This window comes from Sporothrix brasiliensis (genome assembly GCF_000820605.1).
Source record: "Sporothrix brasiliensis 5110 chromosome Unknown Cont19, whole genome shotgun sequence".
NCBI classification, from domain to species: Eukaryota; Fungi; Ascomycota; class Sordariomycetes; order Ophiostomatales; family Ophiostomataceae; genus Sporothrix; species Sporothrix brasiliensis.
This window is the reverse complement of record NW_024467138.1, coordinates 1,396,234-1,411,199: the sequence shown is the minus strand read 5'-3', so window position 1 is coordinate 1,411,199 and position 14,966 is coordinate 1,396,234. Positions and strand designations below refer to the sequence as shown.

Below are 14,966 nucleotides of genomic sequence, written 5' to 3'. Positions count from 1 at the left end.
TTCTTTTTGTTTCCTCGTCCCAATTGTTGTTTTTGTTTCTTTTTTGATCTGCTGTCGCTGGCGATGCCAAGCTCGTCCTGTCGGGCGGTCGGGCTGCTTCCACCCTGCATTTACTGCTTGGTCTCGTCCTTCTTCTCGCCCTCGGGCTTCTGCTCCTCCTGGGGCTGGTCCTCGCCGCGGGCGCGGTGGACCTTGTCCAGCAGGTTCAGCGAGGCGTTCTGCAGCTCGTCGACCTTGGCCTTGATGTCCTCGGCGGTGGCATCGCCCTCGCCGGCCTGGCTCTTGGAGATGTACTCGCGGAGCTCAGTGATCTTCTCGCGCAGCTGGTCCGACTCGGTCTTGTCCAGCTTGTCGGCGTGGTCGGTCAGGGCCTTCTCGGTGTCCGTCAGGATGCTGTCGGCGCGGTTCGACGCCTCAATGGCGTCCTTGCGCACCTTGTCCTGCTCGGCGTACTGCTCCGACTCGTCCACCATGCGCTGGATCTCCGAGTCCGACAGACCCGAGCCCGAGGCAATCGTGATGGACTGGTCCTTGTTCGTGGACTTGTCCTTGGCGTGCACGTGCACAATCGAGTCGGCGTCAATGTCAAACGTCACCTCGATCTGGGGCACGCCGCGGTGGGCCGGCGGGATGCCGACCAGCTGGAAGTTGCCCAGCAGCTTGTTGTCCTTGACAAGCTCGCGCTCGCCCTGGTAGACCTTGATCTCCACAGCAGTTTGGAAGTCGGCGGCCGTCGAAAAGACTTGCGACTTCTTGGTGGGGATGGTGGTGTTGCGGTTGATCAGACGGGTGAACACACCGCCCAGGGTCTCGATGCCCAGGGACAGCGGCGTCACGTCCAGCAGCAGCAGGTCCGTGACCTCACCCGACAGGACGGCACCCTGGATGGCGGCGCCGATGGCGACGGCCTCGTCGGGGTTGACCGACTTGGCGGGCTCGCGGCCGAAGATGCCCTTGACGGACTCAGCCACCTTGGGCATGCGGGTCATGCCACCGACCAGGATGACCTCCTGGATGTCCTTGGCCTGCAGGTTGGCGTCCTTGAGGGCCTTGCGCACGGGCTCAATGGTGCGGGTGATGAGCGGGTCCATCATCTTCTCGAGCTGCGCGCGGGTCAGCTTGGTGTTGATGTGCTTGGGGCCCGAGGCGTCGGCCGTGATGAAGGGCAGGTTGATGTCGGTCTGCTGCGACGACGACAGCTCGATCTTGGCCTTCTCGGCGGCCTCGCGAATGCGCTGGATGGCCATGCGGTCGCCCGACAGGTCCAGGCCGGAGTCCTTCTTGAACTGGTCGACCAGGTGGCGGACCAGCGTGATGTCGAAATCCTCGCCACCCAGGTGGGTGTCGCCGTTGGTCGACTTGACCTCGAAGACGCCGCTCTGGATCTCCAGGACGGAGATATCGAACGTGCCACCGCCCAGATCGTAGACGGCAATGACGCGGTCGGCCTCCTTCTCCAGACCGTAGGCCAGGGCCGCAGCAGTGGGCTCGTTGACGACGCGCAGGACGTTGAGGCCGGCGATCTGGCCGGCGTCCTTGGTGGCCTGGCGCTGGGAGTCGTTGAAGTAGGCGGGGACGGTGACGACGGCGTTCTTGACGGGCTTGCTGAGGTAGGACTCGGCGGTCTCCTTCATCTTCTGCAGAACAAAGCCGCCGACCTGCGAGGGCGAGTAGTTCTTGCCGCGGGCGGCGACCCAGGCGTCGCCGTTGGTGTGCTGGACAATCTTGTACGGGACCTCCTTCAGGTCACGCTGGACCTCGGCGTCCTTGAACTTGCGGCCAATCAACCGCTTCGTGGCGAACAGGGTGTTCTCGGGGTTGACGACGGCCTGGCGCTTGGCCGCGACACCGACTAACCGCTCGCCGTCCTCGGAGAAGGCGACGACGGAGGGGGTGGTGCGGGCACCCTCGGCGTTTTCAATGATCTTGGGGACCTTGCCCTCCATGATGGCAACGGCCGAGTTGGTGGTGCCGAGATCGATACCGATGACCGCGCCCTTGACCTTCTCCTCGGTGCCGGTCGACTCGAAGCGAGCAAAGGCAGGACGGAAGGCGCTGGCGCGCATCGCCGCCGGGCGCGTGGCCACGGAGGATGCCCGGGGAAGCTGTGCCGGTTAGCGGACGGCTCGGGTCGTCGGAATTGCAGCTGGGAGAATGGGACAAGGTACTCACGGCTCTGGAGAAACGAGCGGCCAACATGATGTCGGACGTGTAGAAGAAAGAAAAAAAGAAAAAAAGAAAACACAGGATACAACAGAGACCACTCAAGACAACTCGGACGACGAAGGAGGAGACTGCGCAGAAGAGGTGAGTCGGGACAAGATGCACCGTGGGGTATAAAGTGAGAAAATGATGAAGAAATGGTGTGGGCAGAGGGGACCTGGAGAGAGGATGGAAGATTTTATGGAAGAGCTTTTTTTCGGCCGCTTCTTTTCCTTCTTTTTTTTCATTGCCCCTGCTCTCTGAAAAATTCGAGAAGGTGCTGGGCCACTCACAGGCGCTGAATCCTATTGGCTGCTGGCCGCCCGCTAGAGCGATAGGCTCCACTTTTCCGGTTGCCACAGACTCCTAAAGCGGTAGAACGGTCACGTGTATCCCCCAAATGTAGCACACGTGACTATGTTCCGGGTCTAAGCGGGATGGGAGGAAGGAGCGATGGCCTGCCTGAGAATGCAAAATGCTCCCCCAAAGGACGCTCAAGCACACTCACAATGTCCATCTTCTTGATTGTGTCCACGCTGCTCTTCTCAGGAAGCACACAAACAGCCAGCATTGTGACTCTCTACTACTCCGTACCAGGGCGTACCAATGACCTCACCGGCTTTACGTGGACCAGCCAGAGCAAGCGGTCGAAAGCGGCAGGAAGGAATAAGACCGAGACCGAGCTGTTGCCGCTTTTTACTCGCGGCCGAGGTCCATTGGAGCAGGAGCGCGCTGGGCCGCAAAACATTACAGATTAAGCTGGGGTTCCGGGCCGGAGGAGGAAGGTGCCAAAGCTGGGCTGTGCTAGGACAGGAAGGCCGAAAGACAGGGAAAGAGCACCCGCACTTTCTGCCGCCTAGTCCACCGAAACACAACTCACCGCCTTCACTATGAGCGAAAACCGGCACATAATGTTGCTGTAACGTTTTGCTCGCCCATGCCTCGCACGGCGTGGCTCCCAGAATGGAGACTCACTGCTGCTGCAATGTCTGTATTTCGTACTTGATGGTTGATACCGCGGTGCGTCCTTGTTCTGTTACACTTTGCAGCTCGTTCTTTGGCGTTGAGTGCAACACAGTGCAATACAGTGCGCAAACAGGCCAGCGCCTTCCCCAGCAGCTTACGGTGGATTTCATGGGATTTCAGCCTCGTCGCCAAGGCGCACGATCCACTATCCCGTTCGCACAGTGGCCAGGGCGGCGCACCTGCCCGCCAATTACAGAGCACACAGTGCCGCTTTGCAGCCCCGTACGGCGTCTGGTGCCTCCGCAAAGGAAACTACAGCTGGCTCCTTGCTGAACGTCATCTCGCGCCCTTTCGTCTAATTCATCGTCGTCGCAAATTGAGAGACATAGTCATCAAACTGCATCCCCCTCTGCACACGACCGCCACGCCTCGTCTTATTTCCACCGACATCTATCCTTTGATTGTACAAAGATCAAACGAATCGGTCGACCAACGTCGACTCTCGCTGCGAGGACGCCCCTGACTGCTGTGATACAATCGACGACGATCCGCGCCTTCAAACGTCGACTTTGATCACGACAGCACCAACCACACGAACCACACCATCCCCCGTTGCGACGGACGCATTAGCCGCTGCGGCGTCGCGTTGCCATCGAATCCTGCGACTGCCGATTACCTCTCTTCGCTCGGCCCGTATCTGGGCCACCCCCGTCGCAACCGCGCTTCCTCCTTTGCTGGTGGATGTCGCACCACTTTGTCCCTGTTCTGCTATTGACCACCGACGATTTCGACTGCCATGGCCGTGGGGGATGTGAAAGACGAGACTGCGTATGTCTTGGGGGATGGTCCACAGACAGAGTCGTCGACGGCGGTGATAATCCATCCGCGCGCAATCGAGCCATCTGTGCTAACCTCAGCGAAACGATAGGTGCTATCCGACCGAAGCCCTGATTTGCCGGGAGCCTAGACGACACTATCGTGCCCGCATCAATCCAATGTGCGTCACCTCTTCGGCTTTTGGAAGCCAGCGATACAGTCTGTTACTGGAAACTAACCCTTTGCACTTGTATCTAGTCACTGGCAGCTGCGATCTCTCATTGGCGCCGTCAACGACACCGTCTACTTCCCGGCTGGCATCGGCAACCTGCACATCCAAGAGTTCGACACCGCGACACGAAAATCGGAAACGATTGCCGAGCTCGAGTTTTCCCCGCGATGCCTCGTGGCTCGGCAGGGCTGGGTCTGCTGTGGAGGTGAAGAGGGCGAGTTTGTCGCCATCCGGGTAAATGCGACGCGGGGCGCTTCCAGCTCCCAGTCGCCGAGTGCTATCGGACCAGGACGGGGACGCAGGGATAGCAGCGATGGCGCGGCTGCCGGATCGACAGCAGGGAGTAGGGGTGGAACGGTCGAGGGGAGCAGCCAGGACAGGCTGGCCCAGCGCCCACACAGCATGGACCATGACCACAACCACGACCACGACCACGACCACGACCTTGAGAACAACGAAAACAACGACAACGACAGCGACAACGATGACAACGAACCGGGTATGGACGACGAAGAGTACGACGACTTTGACATGCGCATGACCGACGCGGCATTGTTGGTAACCGTACCGTCGCGGCTGGTGGCCAAGAGCCAAAAGTTTGGCACGGACCGTGTCAACTGCATCACGATATGGACCCCGTCGAGCTTTGTGCCGCTGTGGCCGGGTGCCTACTCGTGCCCGATCGCCGCGCTCTCCAACAATGACAAGCAGGTCACGCTTGTCAACTTGGAGACGGCCGAGGAGCTCGATGTGCTGGACTACCCCGACTGCGTTAACCGCGCCGTCATCTCGCCCGACGGCCGGCTGCTGGTGGCCGTCAGTGATGACCCTTATCTCTACATCCACGAGCGCGTGGAAAAGCAGATTGGCGGCTCCAACCGTCTCGCCCGTGGCGAGGCACAGACGATGCCGGCAAAGCACTACGAGTGGAAGCTGCTGGCCAAGCATCACCTGCGCGGCCAGAGCCGGGTCGACACCAGTGTCCACCGCGGCAGTTTTGCGGCGTGTTTCTCGAACACGGGCCGGTATCTAGCCGTCGCGACACAGTACGGCGTGATCCATGTCTACGAGACGAGCACACTCGCCAACCCGAACACAAGCTTGGTGGCCTGCTTCAACTCGTCGAATCCCAACGTGGACTCGGGTGCCGTGCGCGAAATGTCCTTTTGTCCTGGCCCGTACGACCTTTTGGCGTGGAGCGAGGACCACGGGTCGGTGGGTGTCGCCGACGTGCGCAACGGCTTCGTGTCGCGACAGATCCTCCAGTTGTGCGACGACGACGCTTATGAGCACGTGAACATTAACGAGGTCATCCGCAACGACGAGTTCGAGGAAGAGCGCCAGCGTAGACGGACAGGTCAGCAGGGCGCTGGCGGTTCTGGCAATGCGGGCGGCGGAGACAGCACGATGAGCAACGCCTTGAACGAATCCACCAGTCCGCCGGCAAACGACTACGATATGACGTCGAGCGAGCAGGCCATGCGCATTCGGGACGCGCTGGACTGGTACCACATGCCGACGTCGTCCGGCGATGCACAGAACCTCCGCAGTATGCAGAGCATGCTGCGGCGGCAACGTTTGCTGCGCGAACAGCAGGCACTGCTGAGCCGGGATCAGCGCGACCGGGATCGTGACCGGGACACGTCCGACTTTGGACGCCGGGCGGCGTGGCTGCTCCGGTCACGGCCGTCACTGGGCTCGCGAGGCATGTCGTCGGGTGCGGACAACAGCGGCGCTATGGCCAGCGGCAGCGGCAGCGGCAGTTTGGCGAGCACCCGCAACACCGCCAGTGGGATCATCAACATCCGGACCGGCACCAGCAACAGCCGCGCCCGGAGCGCCGCACGGACGCGCGAGCAAAATGAGAATGTGACCATGGCAGTCAACGACATTCTCGGCAGCCTGCGGAATCTGCGCAACGCCCGGGATGCTGCCGACGTCGAGCGCCGCTGGCTGGCACCGGCGCCGACCGGACTGCTTCAAGCTGCGCAACGCGCCAGCGCATTCGCTGCCGGCGTCGAAAACGACGATTCGGGCAGCGACGACAATGCCTTCTCGTCCCGCGACGCCGCGACTTCGACGACACGGCAACGGGATCCGCTATGGGGCAGCGGCGACGGCAGTGGTGGTATCGGGGGTCAAGACGACGTGAGCAACAGCCGGACGATGGATATTCTGCATGCGTACCAGCTCGGTGACCAGCCGCCCGCCGCCACAACTCCGGGGGCGACGACGACGACGACGACGACGACGGTAGCGGCGGCGGCGACGACCAACCGCGGGTTTGGCGGCATCCCGAACGCCACCCGGCGGGCCAACCGAAACGCGCTGCCGCTGCCGCTGCCCGACACGGTGCTCAACTCGTCGAACCTGCTGGCGTGGGACTCGAACATTCCGACGGCGCGGCGCGCTCGGGAGCCTGGCCCGACAGAGCAAAAGGACGGCCACACAGCCGGCCTTGCCTGGAGCGAGGATGGGAGTATCCTGTGAGTCTTTGTTCCCTCCCCTTTTCTTCTTTGTATTCGTTTTGTCATTTCGTTGCAGTCCCTAACCGTCCTAGGTATGTCGGAACGGAGGGTGGCATCTACGAGTTCCGGGTCAACATCAAGAGCCGGATGTTCTATCCGAGCGTGACGATGCGGTAACGAGGGGATTTTCTGTTAGGTACACCGTTGGGGCGTTCTGGTTTTTTCTTTCCTATTTTTGATATTCTCTTTTGTTTTCTCCGTTTCGATCTTTTCTGCCATGTCGCTTCTTTATTTTTGATGGTTTGCCTGTTATGGGGATCGCAACATGGGACAGCCCCCTTCCACGGGACATGGGCTGCACAAACTGGCGTTTTGTCTGTTTCATCTATGGTTTATTCTAACCTCTGGATTTTCTTTTGAATGGCATCTCTTTTTTTTTTTTTGGTTGCATATCTCGTCTCTTTTGCCTTGTAGATTTTCTTCTTTTGCTTGTTGGTCAGTATCGCTCCGCTTCATGATCAGAGGCCACACTGTTGTCACAACTCGGCTATGGTTTTATTGTCACCAAAATATCGAGGTCATTAAAATACATCTATTATAATCTCAAATGAGTCAGTCGTTATCGTCATCATACCTCTTTCCGCCTCGGCTTGAATAGACCATCTTCTCCACCATCTCTCCAATCGCCAGACTGCTCGTCAACCCGGGACTCTCAATGCCCAGCAAGTTGACCCAACCATGGTAGCCCGGCTCGCTACGGACAACAAAGTCGGCCGCCCCCTGGCCCGCGCTGACCAGCTTCGGCCGCATACCGGCATAGTCGGGCTGCAGCGCTGCTGGGTCGATGCCCGGCAGGTAGGTCTTGATGGCCTCAATGGCCCGGGGCAGCTGCTGCGCGTTGACAGCCAGGTCGGTCGGGTCGTCCACCCACTCGACGTCGGGCCCAAACCGGAGACGGCCGGCCAGATCGAGCGTCAGATGTGTGCCGAGACCAGCGAGCCCTGGCTCCGGGGCTGGGTACACGAGCGTCGACACGCGCGGCTGGCTGTGGGCGTAGGAAAAGTAGTTGCCCTTTGCGTAGTGGAGCGTCATGGGCTCTTGTTTGTCGGCCGCGCCGTTCCGCTGCGTAATCATGTTGTGCACAGCAGCCGCACCGAGGCCGGCTGCATTGACAATCGTCTCGGCCGTCACGACCGTCTCTTCGGCGTCCGCCGCCGACGTCTTGACGTGCAGCTGCCAGCCGCCGTCGCCTGGCTGCCGGGATGCACTGGCACTGCCGACCGGCAGCGGCGTAATCTTCACAACGGGCGACCCGGGTGCCAGCACGCCGCCTGCCTGCTCAAACAGCCCCAGCAGCGTCTGCATCAGGCCGTGGCTGTCGACGATGCCCGTCGCCAGGCTCTCGAGCACGCCCGTCTCCGCACGCACCGCGGGCTCGCGCGCCTTGGCCTCGGCGGCACCGACCCAGCGCAGAGGAACGGCGTCGCGGTCGTGGTAGGCCTGCCCAAAGGCATAGATCGTCTCGAGGGACGCGCGCTGGCCGGGCGTCTGGGCCACAATCCACTTGCCGGTGCGACGGTGGGCCACGCCGTACTGGTCGCAAAAGGCGTACAGCAGCTGCCGGCCGCGGATGCAGAGCTGGGTTTTGAGGGAGTCGGCGCCGTAGTAAAGGCCGGCGTGGATGACCTCGCTGTTGCGGGCAGAGGTTTCGGTGCCGACGGTGTCGTGGCGTTCGAGCAGGAGCACAGACGATGCCGATGCGGACGAGGAAGGAGCGACCGTTGCTGCCCGCTCCGCCAGGGCACGTGCTACGGCGAGGCCGACGACGCCGCCGCCAATGACCTTTGCATGCGTGTCAGTCAACTAATTGTCAATAAGAAGACGAGACGACAGACGCTCGAACGTGACGCACTGCATGGGCAAAGTCGGCCCTCCGATGAGCGGACAGGGAGAACAATCGCCGGCCAGCAGGTCCTGGGCTGGCTGTAACAGCGGATGTTTGCAGCACTGCCGTGAACAGGCGCTGGCGAGGACGGCTCGACATTTTGGAACGAGCTCAAAATTGTGTTTTGGCTTTGTCAAGAAGCACGGAGCGTGATCGGACGTCTCCGCCCGGGGTGACGTTGAGAGTTGTGGCCGTGTAGTACCAAAGCTCAGTTGGGGTTAAGCGGCTAGCGGGGTCTCAGAGCGCTATATACACAGCTGCTGCACATCGTCCGCAATAATACAGTACAAGTGCAAGACAAACGCACGGGCACAAACCAGTATTGGATTTCGAAATATAAAGACTGATGTTTATTTAATTTGTGGCTCTAGAAAACGACAAAGACTGTCTAATGTATGGGTATCTCTTGCGTCGGTCATACTGCTGAGGATTTCGAGCAGGGGCCGCAACTCCGAGTGCGACGAGCAAGGAACTAAAACAGAAAATAATTGAGAAGAGGAAACGCTCAATCCGACATGTACTGCTGATAAATATGTTTCCAAGTATGTGCGAAAGAAGGAGAGAGAAAATAGGCCGAAAATCCGTATCAAACAGCATCAAGGCCCATCGCATGTGCCGGCTGAAGCACCACAGGAGATGCTACCTCAGCCTCGCCGCTGGATTTGGGGGCATCATCGTCGCAGCGATCGGTCCGTTGGCTGTCCGAGACGCTAAGATCATCGATTGCTTTAACAGAGACAGTCGTTGCTATTGCTTTCACAGCTGGCCCCGTTGTAACGGCTGCTTCGTTGACGGCCACATCGGTTTTTCTTGCGGAGCCGAAAGAACCCCGTCTCAGCTGTTGAAATGCCATCGCTGGCAGTTGAAGCACCCGGGGCTGCAATCCTAAAAGCTTAGACTTCACTCCTTGTGGTGGTGATGGAGGTGGTACCTCCGTAGTAGGTATCTGGTGCGCTTGGCCCTTGCCCAACAACTGCGAGCGGCGACGCCGAAGGCAGAGGTACACGGCCGAGATGACCAGAGTAGCGCACACAGCACTAACCAGACTCGCCAGTACCGGCCGGTCAACGCGCCAACTAAAGCGGTCCTGGTCAACGACGGATGGTAGCACCAATGGTGGCGGCACTATGTCCTCGGTAGCCGGGCTGGGCGGCGGAATGCCATCGGTGGACCAGTTGGAGGGCCGGGGGCCGAGGACAAAATCGAGGCGGCCGCCGTTGGCGAAGATGTCGTCATAGGTGAGCCAGGACCGGTTCCACGGTTGGCCGTTGACCTTGAGGGACTGAACGAAGATAGCCTGTGATGACGAGGTGGTGGTGGTGACGTTGGTCGAAGTGATTTGCAAGGTCTTGCCGCCACCGAGACTGATGGTGAGGTCGTGGAACCAGGGCGAGCCAATAAGGAACGTGGTCTGTCCGGTGATCGGGTATAAGCCGATCATGGACCAAAGGACCCATGATTCCATGGCGCCGGCGTCACTGTTTCCCGGCAGACCCCCTGGGGTTGGCAGGTAGTAGGCGTCGGCAGCAGCACGGCTGTGCTGAACAGAGAGGTCCTGGCGGCCAACAAAGTTGAAGAGGTAAGGGGTGGTGAAGCTGGGTTCGTTGCCCGGGTTGAAGATAGTATTGTTAAACTGTGCCGAACCAATGGGCCGCTGGCCAGGGACAAACATCATGGCCAGTCGGTTAGAGAAGGCGGTGTCGCCACCTGAGTAGTTAACAAGAGCCTTCATGTCGTGATGGGCGTTGAACGAGTACTCCCACGAAAGAGCCTCGTAGTCTGCACCCCTGTTAGTACACAATCCAACTAGAATACCGGGACTGCTGCACGTACAATCGTCTGCCCAGTAGCATCCGCCGCATAGGAGAGGATCTTGCTGAATAAATGAGGTCTTTGTCCGTGGTACCAGAAACCCAGAGAAGCCGAGCGATGCCGCCGATGGGTTCCAGTGCTTGCGCCAGTTGCGTGACCGGTCAAGGTACTTGCTGGCGTCGCTGGCCTTGCCCAGGCCCGAGGCAACCTGGTAAAGCGAAAAGTCGTTGACGGAGTATTCGACCGCACGTGTGACGGACCGACCATAGGACCGCGTAATGAAACCGTAGTTGTGCCAGTCCGGTAAGGCGCCGCGGCCCTCCTTTGTCGAGCCGGTCGGGTCGCGCGGGTCGTTGTTGTTGACCGGCACGGTCTCGGCGTTGGTCACCATGGCAGCATAGGCATCGTACCAGTTGATGCTACCGCGCACGCCCTTAACGTAAGCATCGGCCAAAACGTTGTCGGCGTTCGACCCACCCTGAGTAACGCCGTTGAAAAACGACGAGCGGGCGTCCGGCATGAAGCCCTCGTGGCGCCAGATGTCGACCAGCGACCGGATGAACTCTTCGTACATGGTCGGCTGGAGAACGTGGAACAGGGCAGTCGTACAGCGGAACTGTCGACGTCAGAGGCTATTTTTGATCTTACACATGAAAGAAAGGGCTGTCAAATTTTCACCTACCAAGTCCCAGAGAGTAAAAACGTCGTCGTAGTAGGGCTCCGACGAGGTCCACAAGGGGTTCTCGCCCGTCTTGTTCTGCGGCAGCAGAAACATGTGGTACAAGGACGAGTACAGCAGCTGAAGCCGCGTGGTATTGTCTCTGTCCGTTGTCGTGATTTTGCTAAGCACCTGGTCGTTCCAGGCGGCTCGGGTCTGTGCCTCCAGGGCCGTCCGGTTGGTGCCCGGCGGCACTTGGCTGTTGACGTTGCTGCAGGCCTGGGCAGTTGACATAAAGGAGACACCGACGCGAGACGTGACAGTGTTCGTACTTGTCGAATTGAAGGAAAAGACGGCACCGAGGCGGTTCGGTGATGTGTCCACGGTGCTTGCCGCAGGAAACTGATGCATTGTACTGCCGGTGCTGCTGGTGCCGACAAACGTCTGCACCGTGCCCGGGCTATCAAAGTAGCCACAAAAGTAGACAGTCCAAGCGGGTGACAGATTCCAGCCATTGTTGTAGGTGCCGGCGCCTTGGTACTGAAGACTACTGCCGTCAGGTTTGGAGGAGACAGAAATGTTGCCGCCGAGGTAGTGCTGGCTCAGGTAGGCACGGTCGGGGGCCGGCAAAAAATGCGACACGTCGACAATAACGCTGTTCGTGCCGCTGGCGCTGTTTGGAAATGTATATTGGTAGAGTCCTGCACGCGACGAGGCAGCAAGCTCAACGACAATACCCGAGGCCATGGTGGCTTTGTAGGAGCCCGGACTGGCTTCGTCGGCCACGGCGCCACGGGCATCGGCGTGGCGCAGGAGCGGATTTTCCACGGGGGTGCCCGCAACGGGCATCTGCGAGACGACGCCATATTTTGGAGCACCGCCTGTTCCACTCTCGTGTAGCATACTGAAGCCAGTAAAAAAGGCGGCACCTGGGACATAGCCCGAATAACTTGAACCAGTGGCATCAGGACCGGTGTCCATGTCCGGGCCAAGCTTGACCATGCCGAAGGGTTCCGAAACACCGGGGAAGGTGTTTCCGCCGGCCTCTGTGCCAATCTAAAGGACATGAATAGCTTTGGTTATGGGGATGTGTCTGAAGAGAGAAAAGTAGAGAGAAAGGCCCGACATAACTCACCAGTGGCAATACATAGCTGGCAAGGTCGGCTGCCGTAGCCAACCCTGCCATGGTCCCGAAAACGGCACAAGTCCGTGATAACGAGACCATTGCGGATTGACGAGGAGGATATGGAAAAAAGAAACGAGGTGGACTACAAAGGAACAACGTAAAAAAAGGGACAAAAGACACCCTTTTCAACTGACAGGTTGGCCCCTTTTAGCCAGGAGTAGAGGCGGTCTTCATATTGTCAAGAAGCCGGAGACATGGTAATCAAACTGGGGAAGGCCATTGTGACACGGGAAGAAAAGAAAGATGACGGTGTAAGTGGGCGCGAGGAGGTATAAGAGACAGAAGACAAGGGACAAAAAGACGAGAGACAAAAGAAAATCGAAAGTCAAATGTCAAATGTCAGGAGAAATGTTCGGCTGCCAAGACTATGAGGGAAGGAGTGACCAATGTTCAGAAAACTGACAGCGGAAGGAACGATGCAAATGCACGCGGCGGGAAAGAAGCGACGATCGATGGCCAGAAGCGACCACGACGTGGGAAAGAGGCTGCTGCTGTCTTGTCTTGCTGGGGAAGGCGTGGTCCACGAGCTGGGCCGAATTGGCCCACGTGCTACTTGGTCGTGCCTGCCTTTTTTTGCGTCTCTTAACAATCACTTTTTGCACCCATTTTTGCGCGACGCCGTCTTTCAGTTTCTTTCCCGTATCCTTTTCTGCGACAAATGCCAGGTTCAGACCAGAACCAAGATGTCAGCGAGTGTTCTGCCGAGGCGACGTGTTGTTCGGTTGTGGCAATCGTGGTATCAAAGTGAGGGTCTGATCCCCAATAATCCAGACTAGAGGACGGTCCTGAAGCGAGCGCTTTTTGATACGATGCAGGATTGTGCCAGGTAGTTTTTTCCCTCGCTGTCTCGGTTGAGTTATCTTCGAGGTCAGAAACGGTTTTGTATCTTTCTCAGGCCTCGTCGTTTTGTTTTAGCCTCGTTGGACGCATCTTCGTTGATTTTGTCCTGTTTGACTCTATTTGGCCGTTTTGGTGTAAGTGGGCCAAATGCCAAGACTTTTGGAATCCTTCTTTTTTATGTTTGTTTGTCTGTTTGGGATTGGATGATTCTCAAGGATTGTCAGAGGGGTATGGGTAATGAGCACAACATAAGAAAAGTAAAGGGAATATATGACGGTTTTCTCCTGTAATGCGGAGAAGGAGACTATGAAAACCGGCACACTCAAGGATAAAAGTATGAAAAGAGATTGGGGACGATCAAGGAACCACGGGCAGACGGGAACAGGAAGCAAACAAGCCTTTTTAATTTATATGACGGAAAATAGAAGGATTACAGGAGCGATCCAGGACCAAAGGCTGCAACAGATGAGGCACAGGAGTCGTAGACGAACCGCCAATGAGGAATCAGACACAGAGAAGACGACTGGCCAACATGCCACCAGGGACCGGCAAGCTCGAGACCGCACGGAGCGTCTCCGGTAGGCGGAAGCACGACATTCAATGCACGCGAGCAATATACAAGAAGCACACGACGATGGACCAAAGTGGACAAGCGTCTCTGCCCTGCGGCGAAAGTGTGGGGGAGGAATGCAAAAGCAGACAGAGCATCGTGAGCGGCGCTACCTTGCGCTTTCTCGGCGGATCGTCCTGGACGAATAAACACATCCACTAATACATCCGTGGGTATTCTGTGGCTGCGCATCTGCTTCATAGACATAAACCAAGAATCAGTACTCTGGGCATCTGGTGCCTCTGCGGCGTCGTCGGCAGCAAGCAACGGGCGGGGCCCGACGAACGAAGCTTTTGCCTGCGGCAAGGTAGTCGACATGGTTCTAGAATCAGGCCCAGGGTCTCAATATTATTTATACATTGGCTTGGCTTCGGGTTTGCCTGGCCTTCGTTGTCCGTGGAATTTGCCAACGAGCAGAATACGAGATAGTACAGAATCATTTTGCCATTTCTAGCCCTCATCAGGCAAGCGCGGCGTACTGCTTCAATAAGCAGGCGAACACAAGAAAAAGCGTCCTCTTTCACTCTCTGCTCTGAAAGGCATCGCACGCCATCGCACACAAAGCCAGCAAGGTAGAGAGATGGGTCTGTCTAGTTCCATGTCGTGTACGTCGAAGTCTGAACGTCGGAAAGTCGTTGTTTTCTGCGCGGCCTGCGAGGACGGTCGTATACTCGATTAGGTGCTTGATCTCTGTCAAGTCAATATGCCATCAATCCTGGGGGAATGCAGAATTGCTTTTGGTTTGGCGACATGTTCTGGAGTTGGCCGCGAAATACCCACTGAGCGACTTGTTTACGGAGCGCCAGATAGGCTAAAATGGCAGAAGCCGGAGAAAAAGTGGTCTCTGGCGGTCCAGACTCTTGGGAAGCATCTGGACGCTGCAAAGAAAAGTCAGAAAGGTTGCTCGTGTTTGGGAGCGGCAGTTTGGAAGCGAACATTAACGTTGAAACTGGGGTGGTGCCTAACCAGAAGGGCCCACCCATAGCACCACCACGCTGGCAGCATCCCACGCACATGTCATCGGCCAATAAAGTCACGTAGGAACGCCACACGACATTGTGTCTCTGTTTGTTGGCTGCAGAGCCTGCCAATGCCGGAGACTGCGACGAAACGGCTTCGACAACACAAGCCTCCAAACTACCAATGTATGATAGCCAACGTCGAGTGAGAGTACCACTCTCAAAATATTGCTGCAGGAGACTAAATAAATATGTTGCAAAAGAAAGAATTG

General features: G+C 57.9%; 4 protein-coding genes across 4 annotated transcripts; 1 reads left to right on the top strand and 3 right to left on the bottom strand.

Annotated features, from left to right (window-relative positions):
* Positions 1 to 110: 110 nt before the first annotated feature.
* Positions 111 to 2,199, bottom strand: SPBR_00327 (molecular chaperone DnaK; the record flags this gene model as incomplete). Its single annotated transcript, XM_040758646.1, has 2 exons — positions 111 to 2,105; positions 2,173 to 2,199. The coding sequence occupies 2 exons, from the start codon at positions 2,197 to 2,199 to the stop codon at positions 111 to 113; spliced, it is 2,022 nt and encodes a 673-aa protein (XP_040618203.1).
* Positions 2,200 to 3,964: 1,765 nt separating this feature from the next.
* SPBR_00164 (l-2-hydroxyglutarate mitochondrial precursor) lies at positions 3,965 to 6,861 on the top strand (the record flags this gene model as incomplete). The annotated part of the gene is made up of 4 exons (XM_040758484.1): positions 3,965 to 3,996; positions 4,097 to 4,165; positions 4,243 to 6,702; positions 6,777 to 6,861. 4 exons carry the CDS (start codon positions 3,965 to 3,967, stop codon positions 6,859 to 6,861), a joined length of 2,646 nt encoding a protein of 881 aa, XP_040618202.1.
* A 435-nt stretch (positions 6,862 to 7,296) lies between these two features.
* On the bottom strand, positions 7,297 to 8,728 carry SPBR_00595 (uncharacterized protein; the record flags this gene model as incomplete). The annotated part of the gene is made up of 2 exons (XM_040758914.1): positions 7,297 to 8,526; positions 8,597 to 8,728. The coding sequence occupies 2 exons, from the start codon at positions 8,726 to 8,728 to the stop codon at positions 7,297 to 7,299; spliced, it is 1,362 nt and encodes a 453-aa protein (XP_040618201.1).
* Positions 8,729 to 9,215: 487 nt separating this feature from the next.
* Positions 9,216 to 12,285, bottom strand: SPBR_00137 (glycosyl hydrolase, family 92 protein; the record flags this gene model as incomplete). The annotated part of the gene is made up of 4 exons (XM_040758457.1): positions 9,216 to 10,416; positions 10,543 to 11,021; positions 11,124 to 12,155; positions 12,235 to 12,285. 4 exons carry the CDS (start codon positions 12,283 to 12,285, stop codon positions 9,216 to 9,218), a joined length of 2,763 nt encoding a protein of 920 aa, XP_040618200.1.
* Between the last annotated feature and the right edge of the window lie 2,681 nt (positions 12,286 to 14,966).